Below are 14121 nucleotides of genomic sequence, written 5' to 3'. Positions count from 1 at the left end.
TATATCTACACGACTATATTTATTTTAAAAATTCTAAAACTATCTATGATTATACTACAGTAAAAAAATATAATAATTTGTGCTTAATATTCTGAATTTGTTACCAAACAAAATAATTATTTCATGAAATATAGTTCTCGAAATGTGACCTCATATATTCTCAATCGCTGTATTATATGTAGCATCTTGTAAGTATACATATACATATATAATTTAATGGTGGTAATGATAAATAACATTAAGGAGAGATAGATACATAGAGAGAGAGAGATAGAGAGAGAGACTGTACTTCAACGTTGTGAATTTTAATGTTCGTACAAATATTGTTGTGTATTTTCCGCCTAGTGTCGGACGTCACGTGTTCTTGTACTTTTGTTGTTGACGCGTTATGACGCGTATAGAAATTTTGGTTTTGTTGTGTTAACAAATTCTATGCCCAGCGTATTTATTTTTGTTTTAATATTTTTTATTCACCTTCGTGGATCGCTGCTATCATTTATTTTATCATTTTAATTTAGCACAACATCAATGCGTAGAGTATGATAATGATCTCGACACCGGTGTTATCACATCGTTGCCAAATGTTGATGGCGAATGTTAAACCAAAGCCATTTATTTTATGTTTTCAATTTTTTTATGTTCTTAATTTTGTAGTAAAAATCCGTAAGTCAAGTTCTGCTGAATGTTTTTTTATTTGCAATACGTTTTTTTTGTTTGATTCAGGTAGACACTAAGTTATTATGTGCGTACAGAGTCACGTCCGTGCAAATCGGCCTACTTTTCCGTTCTATATTGTGAGGTGCAACCTACCCAAAAACTACGTTTTCGCTTAGTTGTATTATAAATGTGACTGTATAGTTGATATCTTTCGGGTCAATTAATTTGTCCACTCACTTAAATCGTTGTCCCAGTTCTGTAGTAGGATCACTTGCTACCAGTCATCTGGTAATTAAAATTTGGTTGTTGTTGATCTTGCACTGTCATTGTTGCAAACATTCATTTGCGCAAACCTATCTTCTTTGGCAATTAACGGGGATGAAGCCAAATTATCTTCCATCAGTTGTCTATGTATTGTGTTCAACGTTTAACAAAGGACTTCAAGCTGAAATACTTACGTTAAATATAAAAGCCGTCCAGTGGCGCACAGAGGTATTTTGAGAGCACATACAACTAACAAAAGTTGCCCATCCACACACCCACAAATTGCATATTTGCTTACTATAATGTTGGGTTTCCAAGTTAAGCAACCACTTACACACCTACCCACCCTTCTCGAGAGAACATGCAGGTGCATCACTTATTAACCTGTCTGGGCGCCACTGAAGCTGTCCTAGGAACTGACTGGAATGCATAGAATGTGGGTAGGAACTAACAGACTGTAGCCCCAACCCTGGAATTCATGGAATGGAATGGAGTTCATTCTGTATGATTTACCTAATATAAACCCCAAATTATTTTTAATTGAACTTCCACTAAAATGCATTACGTTACGTCAACGCATTTACTCTATTGACACTCCATAAGCTCTTACACTAATACTAATACTACGGTTCGCTTCCATTTTGTTACATAATTTTTTGATACATTATATATTAAAGAAAGAAAAGATATAGAACCAACAAATAATGTCACAATACATTTCCCAAAAGCCCGTCACAGCAAACGATGGCAATATTAATAATGAATTATCATCGAATCTTAGCGACGATAATTATTATTATTGTCGCAAGAGTACAATTAAATTTATAATCAATATGATATCATGCAAGCTTCTACTTTTTCTTGTATAGTATACCCTGTCTATTGTTGACCCTATGTAGTAGAGATGGCGAACTAATGACACGCGTGTCACAGAGTAACACGCGCACACTATTTTAGTGACACACGCAACTGTGTAAAAATTTGTCATCAAAAACCACGGGTCGTAGGACGTAGACTAAAATAAATTGAGATTACAAAAATGAAATAATAAGTTTATAGTATTATACCTACACGCATTGAATTGAATATCTACACTGCTCAACAACTATTAATTTTATTACTATTCAATAAGAAAATCTTATTTGGTAAGTACTTTATTAGGTATATATTTATAAAACGGATAGAACGTGTGAAACTGGTCCACAACTAGCGTTAGTCATTACTCATTCGTCAAATCGAATGTATTTCATGTGTTAAAATTTATCGTTGCCTTTGATTAGTCAGAATGCATCGTTTTGGCAGTTTTAATTATTGGTGAGTGTTATTTTTATAATAATTCAATGGTTATATTTTTTAATAAATGATGTCAAAAAGTAAAAGTGGGAGATCATTTCACGAACAATAGACCATAGATTGTGGTAGTTCAAAAAAATAATAAAGCGTTATGTTGTTTATGGAATGAATTTAAATCCAAGTTCGTGATTTTTTTTTTTATTATTATTATTATTATTTAAAAGAAAATTTATAATTTGTACAAACAAATAAATTACAATGAACAAATTTGACAACAGAGATTAACTTTACAAGAATAACATGTTGAGGAAGCAACCAATCGGTAACAACTCTTTAATTTAATTGATATCTAAACCATATTTGCTTAAGCCTGCGAGCTGGGTTTTTAGGTAGAGTAAAGGTAGACATTTGTAATATGAATAAGTTACTATGCGTGCTTAAATGTTGATGGAAGTGCTTATACATTGTTTTACCTATTTCGGTGGTAATTATTATTTTTAAGTCATTATGTAGGGAAAAATTTGAAATGTACCAGGAAGCATGTGTTAGTAGCCTCAAAGAGATTGACTGAAATTCCTGGATTGATCATATGTTAGATGATTTTGAAAGCCCTATATTACTATTCCATAGGACCAAACTGACCTTATAATTGTTTTATAAATGAACTTATTTTGGAGTGATATTTTTGAGTTTAGGAGAGGGCGGAGGATATGAAGTCTATTATTTGCTGATTTTCGTTTTTATTTTAAATGCGATCCCCACGTTTATTTTTTGTTCGGACATGGGGATGTTGTTCATTATTAGTTGAGTACATTCTTTGGGGAATCTTTTTAAAGTAAAGGTAACTTGCGCAGATTTTTCGGTATTTATTTAGATTCTCCATTGTTTGGCCTATGAGTCAATTTTGTTTACTTGACTCTAGAATAAATTGGTAATTTGGCTGGGATTTGCTAGAATGGCAGTTCGTCAACGTATGTGGCAAGGAGGGTGTTATCTAATTGAGGAATATCGGATGTTAACAAGTTATTTAGATCGGGAGACAGATTGCTACCTTGTGAAACTCCGGCATAAATTTGGTGGATGGATGATAGATAAATTCCTTGATGTACAACAAAAGATCTATTTTTTAAATATTATTTTATAATGATATAGTATGCAGTGAGCATTTAGTGTTTTAATTTGTATAGAAGACCTTCGTGCTAGGGATGGGCAAAAAACATCGATGTTTGTTCAAAAAGTTCGATTTTTTTTTTTTTTTTATTATTTTAGTATGCAGTATACAAAAATCATTATACAGTGTACACTCTACAGTTATAATCAGGGCTCGTAAATTCATGCACTAAAAAACGCATTAATAAGCATGCAATAATGCACTAACATTTGATTAAATATGCATTAAAAATCCTTAACTATGCACGAAAAGAAAAACGTTTAAGGATTTTTTAAAATAATAAGAATTATCTGTTTGTATATAGGGGGTCCACCTATCACCCGCCCTCCGTAAAACGACCACTGGTTGAATGCCTATTTCGAAATCCGAATTGGTTACTTGGGATTAAATAGTTATTATGGAGAATAAGTCGTAGTCTTTTTAAAAGTGCCTTTTCAAAAAGTTTTCCTAGAACAGGGAGTAAACTTATATGTCGGTATGATTTGGACAGGTGTTTAGGTATAAGTATGATGACATCGAATTTCCAAATTTCGGGAAAGTGTGACAATCAAAGCATTGCATTATAGATATAGGTAAGTATTGTTAAGGTTTTAAGAGATAGGTTTTTAAGGATTTTGTTTGTGATAAAGTAATTTTCAGGTGCCTTACCTTGATTTCTTAGTTAAAAATTGAATTTTTCCTGGGGAAATCGGTTTTGCTTCTAGTGAAATGAGTAGTGGTGCTGAGAGGAAGTTATGTATTTTAACATTAAAATTGTTTCCTGGGGTGGCTAATGGATGCGGTTTAAATTTTTCGACTAGTTGGGAGGCAAAAATATTTGCTTTTTCCTTATCAGTTGTTGCTAATAATCTGTTTTCTTACCGAAGAGGAGGAATTTTTCCCCTATATGTGGTTAGTTTTTTGGTTGCTTTCCAAAGTGAACTATTATTTAGCTGTAGGGATTTTATATACAATTAAAACTGCTCAGATTTATGGACACGTAGTTTCTTTTTCAAAGCACTAGTTAAATTATTAACATTTTTTTATGACTAGGTAATGACGCTTAATTATGATTAGTTGTTCTATGTTAAAAAGAAGATTTAAGAAAAGATTAAATTGATGGGGTTTAGTGGGCGAAGCTGACATAGTGGCTCTTTGTTGTATAGTACGAACAATGCATTTTTCTGCAAGTCAATATCGAAACAAGACTTAAAAGATATTTTTAAATTGATAGTTTGGTCTAGATCAGCGATTCTCAAACTGTGCTCCGCGGAAGAAGACTAAGGGTTATACGTTTTAGTGACACCAATTTTATTTACAACTAAGACTTCTGATAAAATTTTGTTCTTATGACTTCATAACTTGGCTGATACTTTCACAAAATTAAATGAAGTAAATTTATCAATACAACTTAAAATGACCAAAGTTTTCATAGCAAATGACAAAATCTGAACTTTAAAAAAAATGAAATTTTAAACCGTGTGTTTTTCTCAATATGAAACATTAATAGTTATTGTTGTCTTGAATATAAATTCCTGATTTTTGGGGCTCCGTAAATTTTTTTAAAAACAAGAGCTCTACGGACAAAAAATGTTTGAAAACCACTAGTCTAGATTATATCTGAATTTGTTCCAATCAACAGGCCTCTTAATTAGAGAAGGTCTAGAGTTGAGAATTATATCTTCAACTATGGTTAGTATTATAGGAGAGTGATAACTTGATAGATCACACATATTTTCTATGTTAGGACTAATATGATTTGGGATTTTGGAAATAAAGAAGTCAAGTGTTTCGGGTAACCTATTTTCATAAGCAGGCTAATAAGTTGGGTTTGGAGGGGAAATAAATGATAGGTAATTTTTAATTAATGATCTATGAAGAGCTTATCCTCTTTGTTTTGGAGTCCTGCTTCCTCAAAGTAAGAGCTTGGGGTTGTAATCACCTCCAGCAATGAATGAATGACCTAACAATTTGAAAAATTTGTTTAACTTATCAGTGTCAATTTTGTAACGAGAAGGACAGTAAGTAGATGCAATTTTAATCGGTATATTTTTAATTATAATGGAGAAAATTGTTGCTCTCATGTATGGTTCTTCAATTGCATGGCAATTAATTGTGTTGTATGTCAGAAAATATGAGGATTACGGTTTCAGCATGAGCAGAGCCTTCAGGATGGTTGGTTTTGTATAATGAGTAACCGACTAGATATTATTAGATTGTTTTAGTTTGAGAGATAAACCTAGTGAGGTGTTTGGTCTTTTATTTGTTTTTGGCGATTGCGGTCCGGCGATTAACCAGTCATCGTCATTATCAGGTTCTTTTGTATAATTATCGTTTTGGGAGCTTGTTATTTTTGTGATTTGATATTTTAAATGCGTGTTATCAGATATAATTAGCAACCGACGACGGCGGCATTTGGTTACGTAGCATAATGATATAATACGGAGTGAGTATTCAGATTAATTAAAATGTTTGTAAATCTTACCGTGAAGTCTTATTGGATCCCGAAGTTTCGAGCGTTCAATAAAAAGTTTGAATCGGTGATTTTTCCTCTTTGATATGATACGTAAAATAAAAGAATTAGTAATTGTTGACACAGATATAATAATAAATAAGCGTGAGCGTTTTAAATACATGTGTGTGCGGTAACTCATCGCGTGCGCAAGTGTGATTTTTTTTTACTTTTAAAACCCTCTAGATTATTATTATTAATTTATGAACTCAATGAACTTAATGAATTTATGAACTCCTGGATATGCCTAAATTAAACCAATATTATTGGTAAATTTATCGTATAGCACTTGATAATAATTAACTATTCCTTTAAAACAATTTTGTAGTAATAAATCTAAATTTTAAATTTATATTTATTTTAAAAATCAATACAATCCTGACAACTGGCAGCTTTACATATTATGTATTAGCAATAAAATCAAACCGGTTTGTAGTAATTGCACATATTATAAAAAATAATGTGCCATAAGCTATTATTTAAAAATTATCAAGGCTCAGAACTTTAAGCATTAGAATATTTGTTAAGAAAGTACATATTGAAATTCTGGTTCGATAAAAATTCGTTCCATAGTACACAGATTTAAAATATATAAATTTTTGTTGCATGATTTTACAAATTTAGTTATTTTTTATAGGAGTTCGCATATTTTAGGTCTACTTATATACTGTTATAATTTTTATATGTATATTACATTGATTTAACGCAACATTTTTTTTTTTTTTACAAATTTATAGTTCAACAAAAAGTATTAGATATATGACAATCAAAATTCTACATTTTATATACATAATTTGAAGAAATTAATTACTTTATCGGTGGCTATTTTAGTATTGTTCCCAGTGCATTTAACGATATAATCTCTATTGTACTGAAAAATTGTAATAATGAACACCAACGAATTAATTTTTATCTAAATTTACTAAAGCATTATTATTAAACCATAATATAAAGTGGTCGTTATCAGTACTTATTCATTAATAATCTAGATAATTAAAGTTTGATGAAGATTGTGTACCTTGTATAACAGGAAGATACAACAATATACAAGTGTTCAGTGTTTATTTTTTTTTTTTTAATTTAATTTTTATTATTTTTCTTATGTGCAGAGGTGTTCCCATTAATTTTTTGAGAGTATACTACAGGGATAACCAAACCGTGGCCACACTATGATCTTTTTTTTTTTTTTACATTTTGGCTCTTCCATATTTCTTAATATGATTTGTGGCTCGCGATTCTCTTCTCGCTTCTCGCTGGTTACCTCTGGTATATTATACTCTTATCATCAAATATAAACATTTAATACAATAAAAATATTTTTCTTATGGTTTAATGGAGTAAAGCCGATAAATAGCATGTCAATAATATAGAAAAAATTTTAAACCAGATTTTTTATATATCCTCTTTATATTACTATATTATTTCGTCAATCTTTATAAATATTAAAAAGATTAAGAAAATACATTGGTAAAAACATTTTCTGCAACTTATTTTCATCGTTTGATTCTTGTCGTTCCTTACTTCGTGGAACTGAAACTGCTGAACGGTGATCTTTCAACCAAATCTTCACATAAGGTCGTGGATTGAAATCTACAACTGAAGGGCCATTAGTAGAGATGAACATCAAATCTGACACATTTTCGATGTTTAAACTAGTCCTCAAATCAGTTATTGTCAAGTTCGTATCTAAAAATCCTCGTTCGCAATCAGATGTTGAGGTCGGGAGTATGGTTAACGCTTTCATGAAACTTGATGAAGCATTTCGTAAACGGAAGTCAACTACACTTTCAAACTCAGATAAGCCTAATTTCCGTGATACTATTTTAACTTCATCTTCTCCCTTGACATCATTAGTTGCTGTTTTGAACACTTCATCAAACACCTAAAAAACATTTAATTTAAATGCCATTTATGCTGTTTAAATAATTGTAAAATTTAAATTTAATATTATTATAATTTGCAATTTTCATTACCTGAAGATCTTCAGGCATTGTGCTATCTTTTGAGTTATCAAATAAGCGATGCCGCATTCTGTCAACTAGATTCTGCAAAAATTGTAGCCTGCTGTTTCCTCCTGATTTTTTTATTATAATATTGACATCTTTATGAATCCCTTTCCGAATAATTTCTATAATTTCCTTTTCTTTTTGTTCAGGTTCAGCTTTTAGACTTTCTAAAATTCTAATGGTTCTATTCATCTCCGATTGGGCACGCATTAAGGTTGTTTTTTTTGAACTGTAATATAAAAGATGACATTGCAAGCTCAGAAAGAACATCGTAAAAGAGTCCAAATTCTTCTAAAAAAGAAGAGGATTCTAATTTACTTCGTATGCCATTTGATATCGCATCATGTTCTTTACTAACATGTAAATATATTCCAGGATAATTATTCCATACGACCTTTATAGTTCGAAAACTGCTTGCAGGCCAACGTACGTTCAAGACGCGACCGATTTTTTTCATTTCTATGCCTACTTCAACACAAGATTTGTCCAAGCCCCTTGAATTTTTGAGACTTTGATGATAGTAAACATATAGTTTGTCCATTAAGCTTTGGAAACGAGATATTCAAGTACAATCTTTCATAACATCGTATGCTGAGAGTTCGAGTCGATGACATAAACAATACCAAGTAAATAGATTGAGAATTTTCTCACACAATTTAGTAGCAACTCCACCTTTCTTACCTGTCATCACACTTGCGCCGTCACTGGCAAACGAAATCCAATTATTTAATGCAAACGATGATAATATTCCATTACATTTTAAACTTGACCAAAGAGCTTTCTCAATACTTTCAGCATCTTATCTATTTAACTCAATCCGGTCTAAAGATGCTACAATTGGCATTTCTGCATCGATATATGATAAAATATACACAATTAGTGTGCATTTGGTACTCAGCATTGTCGATTCGTCTACCATTATGGTAAATTTCGAATTCGACTGTATGAGACGTGAAATAAGTCGTTTGCGCATCTCCTTTGTAATGACATTTACCATTCGAGTGGCAGTTATTCTGATATGTAAGGAAGAGCCTAAGTCTAATCTATTGCTTTGTTGTAATTATACTAGTTCTTCAAACTGGATAAGGGGACGGTGATTTTTTGCTAAGCAATATACTGTTATAAAAAGTCGAGTCGTGGAATCCATTTGTTTCAGATATACGGTAGAACATCTTATCTCATACTTTGTTTGAGCTTTTCATTAATATGTTTTCTGCTAAACCCATGAGCTTTGCTTTCTAAATGTTGTATAATTTTATTTCTCAATGAAGCCAATTTATTTTTTCTACTATTCCCAGCTGCTACTATTTCAAAGCCTACCCACTCAGATGATATTCGAACTTTATTATCCGAGTTAGATTTTTGAAACTGAATACTATTTTTAACTTGAATACAATTTTTACATCCTACTTTCCCATTTTTACTATTTAACCATGTATTTTTTCCATGAAACTCTATCACCTGTTCTTTTGTCCATAATGTCGGCCAAATGTTGGATACTTTCAATACATCATGAATTTGACTATCAACAGAAAAATCAAAACTATCTTCATTGGGCGTTACTAAAAATGAACTAGTACCAGAAATATCAATATTAGTAGTGCTTTTAGTTTTTTTTTCTTGTGGTATAAAAAACTTATCAAGTGTGTCGCCTGCGTATTTAGAATTTGAAGTCATATTTTAATAAAAAGAACACTTTAAAGTCAGTATTATTTCTATATAGTTATACGTCGTTATATAGTATAGGACAATTTATTAAACTAAATGTTGAGTTTAATAAAACTTCTCAAATACAAATATTATTTTAGTAAATTATAATTAATATTACAATTTATAACTGACTTATTTACGTTTAAGTTAAACGTTAAACAGTAGGTCGCACAAAGTGCAATCGTATTATAAATTTTACGTGTTGGGGGTAAACTGGTAACGGATAAACTGATTAGTGATTAATTGTGTACACCACTTCTTTCACCGTACGCGATACATTTCCTGGTATCTGAATATCTAACGATTATGAGCTATGACTTTTGACCAGTGGTTCTCAAACGGTGTGTCGCGGCACACTACTGTGCCACGAGATCAACTAGGTATGCCGTGAAAAATGTCTGATATTTGAAAATGCCGATTGATGAAATTGTAACAGCTAAATGTCAATTAATTGTGCAGATAAGATGATACATATATACAAACTTTACGGTTCTAACCCAACTGGATATCTTAGCGCGTAGCCAAAGTATTTGTTGTTGTCAAGTGCATGAGTGTGCTGCGAAAACTTGTGATGTATAATGTACCGTGAATAAAAAAAGGTTGAGAACCACTGCTAGAGACTATAGTGTTTATTCCAATTATAAATTTAGGGAACTGGTTTGTTATAGCCCCGCAATCACCATTCTGGTGCGTTATCGCCCAGCCATTCATATAACAATAAATATATCGTAAAAATAATCTAAAGATTCAACGGAAAAAACATACCATTATTACTACGAAGTACCTATTATATATATATATATATATATATATATATATATCGCAAAATATGGATCGATATAATCATATAATATCGATTGTGATTGAGAGTATACGCAGTATACCCATAATGAAAAAAATCTTGAGAGTATACAGCGTATATGTAGTATACCCTATGGGAACACCCCTGCTTATGTGCCCAATTTATGTAAATTGTATTTTATTCAACAAATTACATATTTTAACGCATCAAGTTCCGAGCCTTAGAAATTATAATCATAAATATTAAAGTTCTTTTTTCAAATATTGGACTTAAGTATTGCTTAAATTATAATAATATTTTAAGTATTATACGAGTATTATAGTACTTTAATATTGAAATATTGAATGCAGTTTATTAAATATGGTATATGAACGATCAATAGATGTATATTGGTGTTTAGTTAATTATATTTAGTTAATTTTATTTCGATATGTTAATTTGTTAGTATATTTCTTTTTCATTCTATTGTTTCAGTCTTTTCAAGGCAGTCAAGGAAGAGCATACCTTTTCAATTCTGTGTGAGTATTTTTATGATTTATTCGTAATGATAATTTTTGGGATCAAAAATTAGATTAAAAACAATAATAATTATTTCCTAAGCAAAGGGATTATTCTGTGATTTTCTAAGATTAGGTTACTTTTATAGAATTATTTTTATTAATATGAACCATGGATATTCATTGAGTATTTTATCTTGCTCAATAAAAAGGTAAATATTAATTATTGTTCATTGTTTCTCATAGTGTAAACGTTGGATGTGGACCAGCTGAAGAAAGGATATTGTTGACCGGATTACATGCAGTCGCAGATATCTATTGTGAATGCTGTAAGACTACCCTGGGTTGGAAATACGTAAGTTTACCATATTATTTTGTCTAAGAACAACTTAATACAATGTTACTAGAAAAAATGTTAGAACTGAAAAAATAGTTTGAGTTTAGTATTGAAAGTTGTTACATAAATTATTGAAATATTTTAAATTGTTATTCTATATTACATTTTCTATAGTACATTATTTAGATTTGTTGAACAATTAAAATTATGTATACTTACCCTTCTATAAATTTTTAACATTTAAAGGATAAAATAACAGCAGCATGTAATCAACTGACCTATGAACTAATTACTGCTGCAACAAATAAAGAATTTATGCGGCGTGCTGAATTATTTTTTGTTCATTCGGTGGACAATAAATTAATAACAAATAATTTGTGCGTTAAATTAATTAATAACTATATTAAATAAACTTATAACTTAGATAAGAATTAAATGTTATTAATTATTAATAAATTCTAATAATTCTAATAATAATGGATCCATTAAATAAAACGAAATAAATAACAAACTTATTTAAATTTTTTTGCTATAAATTATAATCCTTGCTCAAAAAGTTAAAATTAACAGTAGTTTAAATTATAATAACGTGTAAATCTCACTTTTATTAATAAGGGTGAACATGTCAACTTGAATTGACATTATCAAGCAATTCTAGAATAGCTATTTTTATAGTTATAGTCAAAAAACTGAACATTTCTTACATTTTACCGGTTTTTTTTTTATTTTGTAAAATTGCTGTAACGTGGTCAATTTTGAACTAGTTGGAAAAGTTGGTTAAACTATAGATTTTCATTAAAAAATTAGACAAAAAATAATTAGTGATTAAAATAAGTGATTGCCATTTAAGAAAAAAAAGTTGTACTGCGCATGCGTTTGTCTAATGAAGTTAGAAAAAAACTAAAAAAAAAAAATGTATAAGGTTATAAAATCTGTATTTTTATGTTACAACAATGAAATAAAAAACAGAATTAAAATTTCCAGGTTCTACATAAAGATATTGATTGTTTACAATCAGCGTTTATCCACTGTATATTTGTTATATTATATGATGAATTGTAGGTATTATTATGATTAAAGACCGGATTTTTGTGCAGCTAACACCTAAAAAACGTGCAATTAAAATGTTAAAATGTGCAAAATCGTGCAAAAACAAAATTTTCATTATAATTAGGTACTTCAAATTTTATTTTTAATACTATTCCTTTTTATAATATTATTATTTTTAAGTTGGCATTAACTGTTATACTCAAATATAAAATTAAAAAAAAATTGAATTAATTTAATTAAAATAATTGTAACTGACAATATGTATAACTATATATAACTGATTTTACAATATTTGATTAAAATTTATAATCATGTACATTTCTAAGTTTTTTTCGGTAAAATTATGTCTTCTATCACTTAATATGTGTTTTAACTGTGAAAACACACGTTCTACGTCGACACTTGTAATCGGGCATTGTTTGTAACAGCTTATAATAACAGGATCTTCTTTTAAATTACGTCATTTCCATTTATTGAATAGTTGTATAGTTTTAAAATATTGTATCTTGGATTTTTATCAAATACTGATTTGAATTTTTCATAAAGTATTTGTTCCTTTTCATTCTCAATATTACTATTTCAACTACACCTATTTGATCATTTAAAGTAGAATTTTGTTTTTCAATTTTTATAATTAAATTTGGCAACTGGGACAAATGTGTTCGGATAAATGATAAATCAGATATAATGGATGTAGTACTCAAAATAGATTTTACTTTTTTGACATATTGGGTGTCATCTTCTATATTAGATTATTATTTTCAGAGTAAAACAAAGCAACTTCTAACCATGTTCCCCACCTTGTTATTATAGGTTCTGGCGGAAAGTGACAGTCCATAACATTTTTATAAGCAGTAATACGGTGAGGAGCTTTTAAAAAAAAATGTTTTCCATTATTTACTAGTTTATTTATACCCTGGAAAATGTCTCTAACTTTTTCGGCCACACGGTTTAAGCCATAGGCAACACAAGTTATATGAATAATATTAGAATAAAATATTTTTAATGCTCCTCCAGCTTTTATCATATATGGTGCGGCATCGCTGATAAAAAACAGAATTTTATCTTGAAATAACGTGTCTCCAAAAAATTCCTTTAAACTATCATTCACAAATCGAGAAATTGTTTTATAGTTAGTTTTTTTAAATTTTTTGTAAGAAATCAGAAATGAAGTAGGCATTATTTCCGGATGAAGTATCCGAACAATTAAGCTACAAATACAGCCCTCTAGAATCAGTCATTTCGTCCACCATAATGTAAATGAAATTGTTAGTTAATTTTTTCGTAACGTACTTTCATCTGGAATATTCTGACTAACATATTTTTGTAAAAAATTCTTAAATGGTGTCGACTGAAGTTTATTGAAAGGAATATTTGTGGCTACCAAGGCAAAACACATATCTGTTAAAAATTCTTTTTCTACTAGCCATTGCTGAGGTGGTTTCAAATATTAACAATTGCACCGGATTACGATTATTCTTTTTAGTAGCAGTCATTTGTTGGTGTACAGCTAATAAGAACAAAAAATAAATAAATAAATTGTTAATAATTATTGACTACAACAGAAAATTAGTGTTAGCATAGGTACGTACTTGAATTACAGTGTGCGTCGACTTGTGATTTACGTTCACAACCAATAGCCTTACTGCACGACGTGCAAAATATAATTTTGCCTTCTGTTTTCAGTTCTGGATATTTTTCGATCCAACACTTTATTTTAGAACAATGACTACTACCAATTTTCGGTATTTTAAATTAAATAATAATAAGTAATAAGTATCAACAATAAAATTGTTGAATAAAACGTGAATAAAACTACGGCTGCTGCGGATAGATTGTAGTA

The 14121-nt window shown here is 29.9% G+C and overlaps 1 protein-coding gene across 2 annotated transcripts in view; it reads left to right on the top strand.

Annotated features, from left to right (window-relative positions):
* LOC112687268 (protein yippee-like 1) overlaps positions 1-14121 on the top strand; it is a 34825-nt gene that overhangs the window by 16687 nt on the left and 4017 nt on the right. For both annotated transcript variants that reach the window (XM_025559901.1, XM_025559893.1), the window contains exons 3-4: positions 10869-10912; positions 11138-11246. In XM_025559901.1, coding sequence (XP_025415686.1) covers positions 10869-10912; positions 11138-11246 — 153 coding nt within the window. The remainder of the gene's footprint in view (positions 1-10868; positions 10913-11137; positions 11247-14121) is intronic.

The sequence above is a fragment of the Sipha flava genome, unplaced genomic scaffold, assembly GCF_003268045.1.
Source record: "Sipha flava isolate LNK unplaced genomic scaffold, YSA_version1 109_pilon_pilon, whole genome shotgun sequence".
NCBI lineage: Eukaryota > Metazoa > Arthropoda > Insecta > Hemiptera > Aphididae > Sipha > Sipha flava.
Note: the sequence above shows the minus strand (reverse complement) of the source record. Positions and strands in the feature narration are given on the sequence as shown.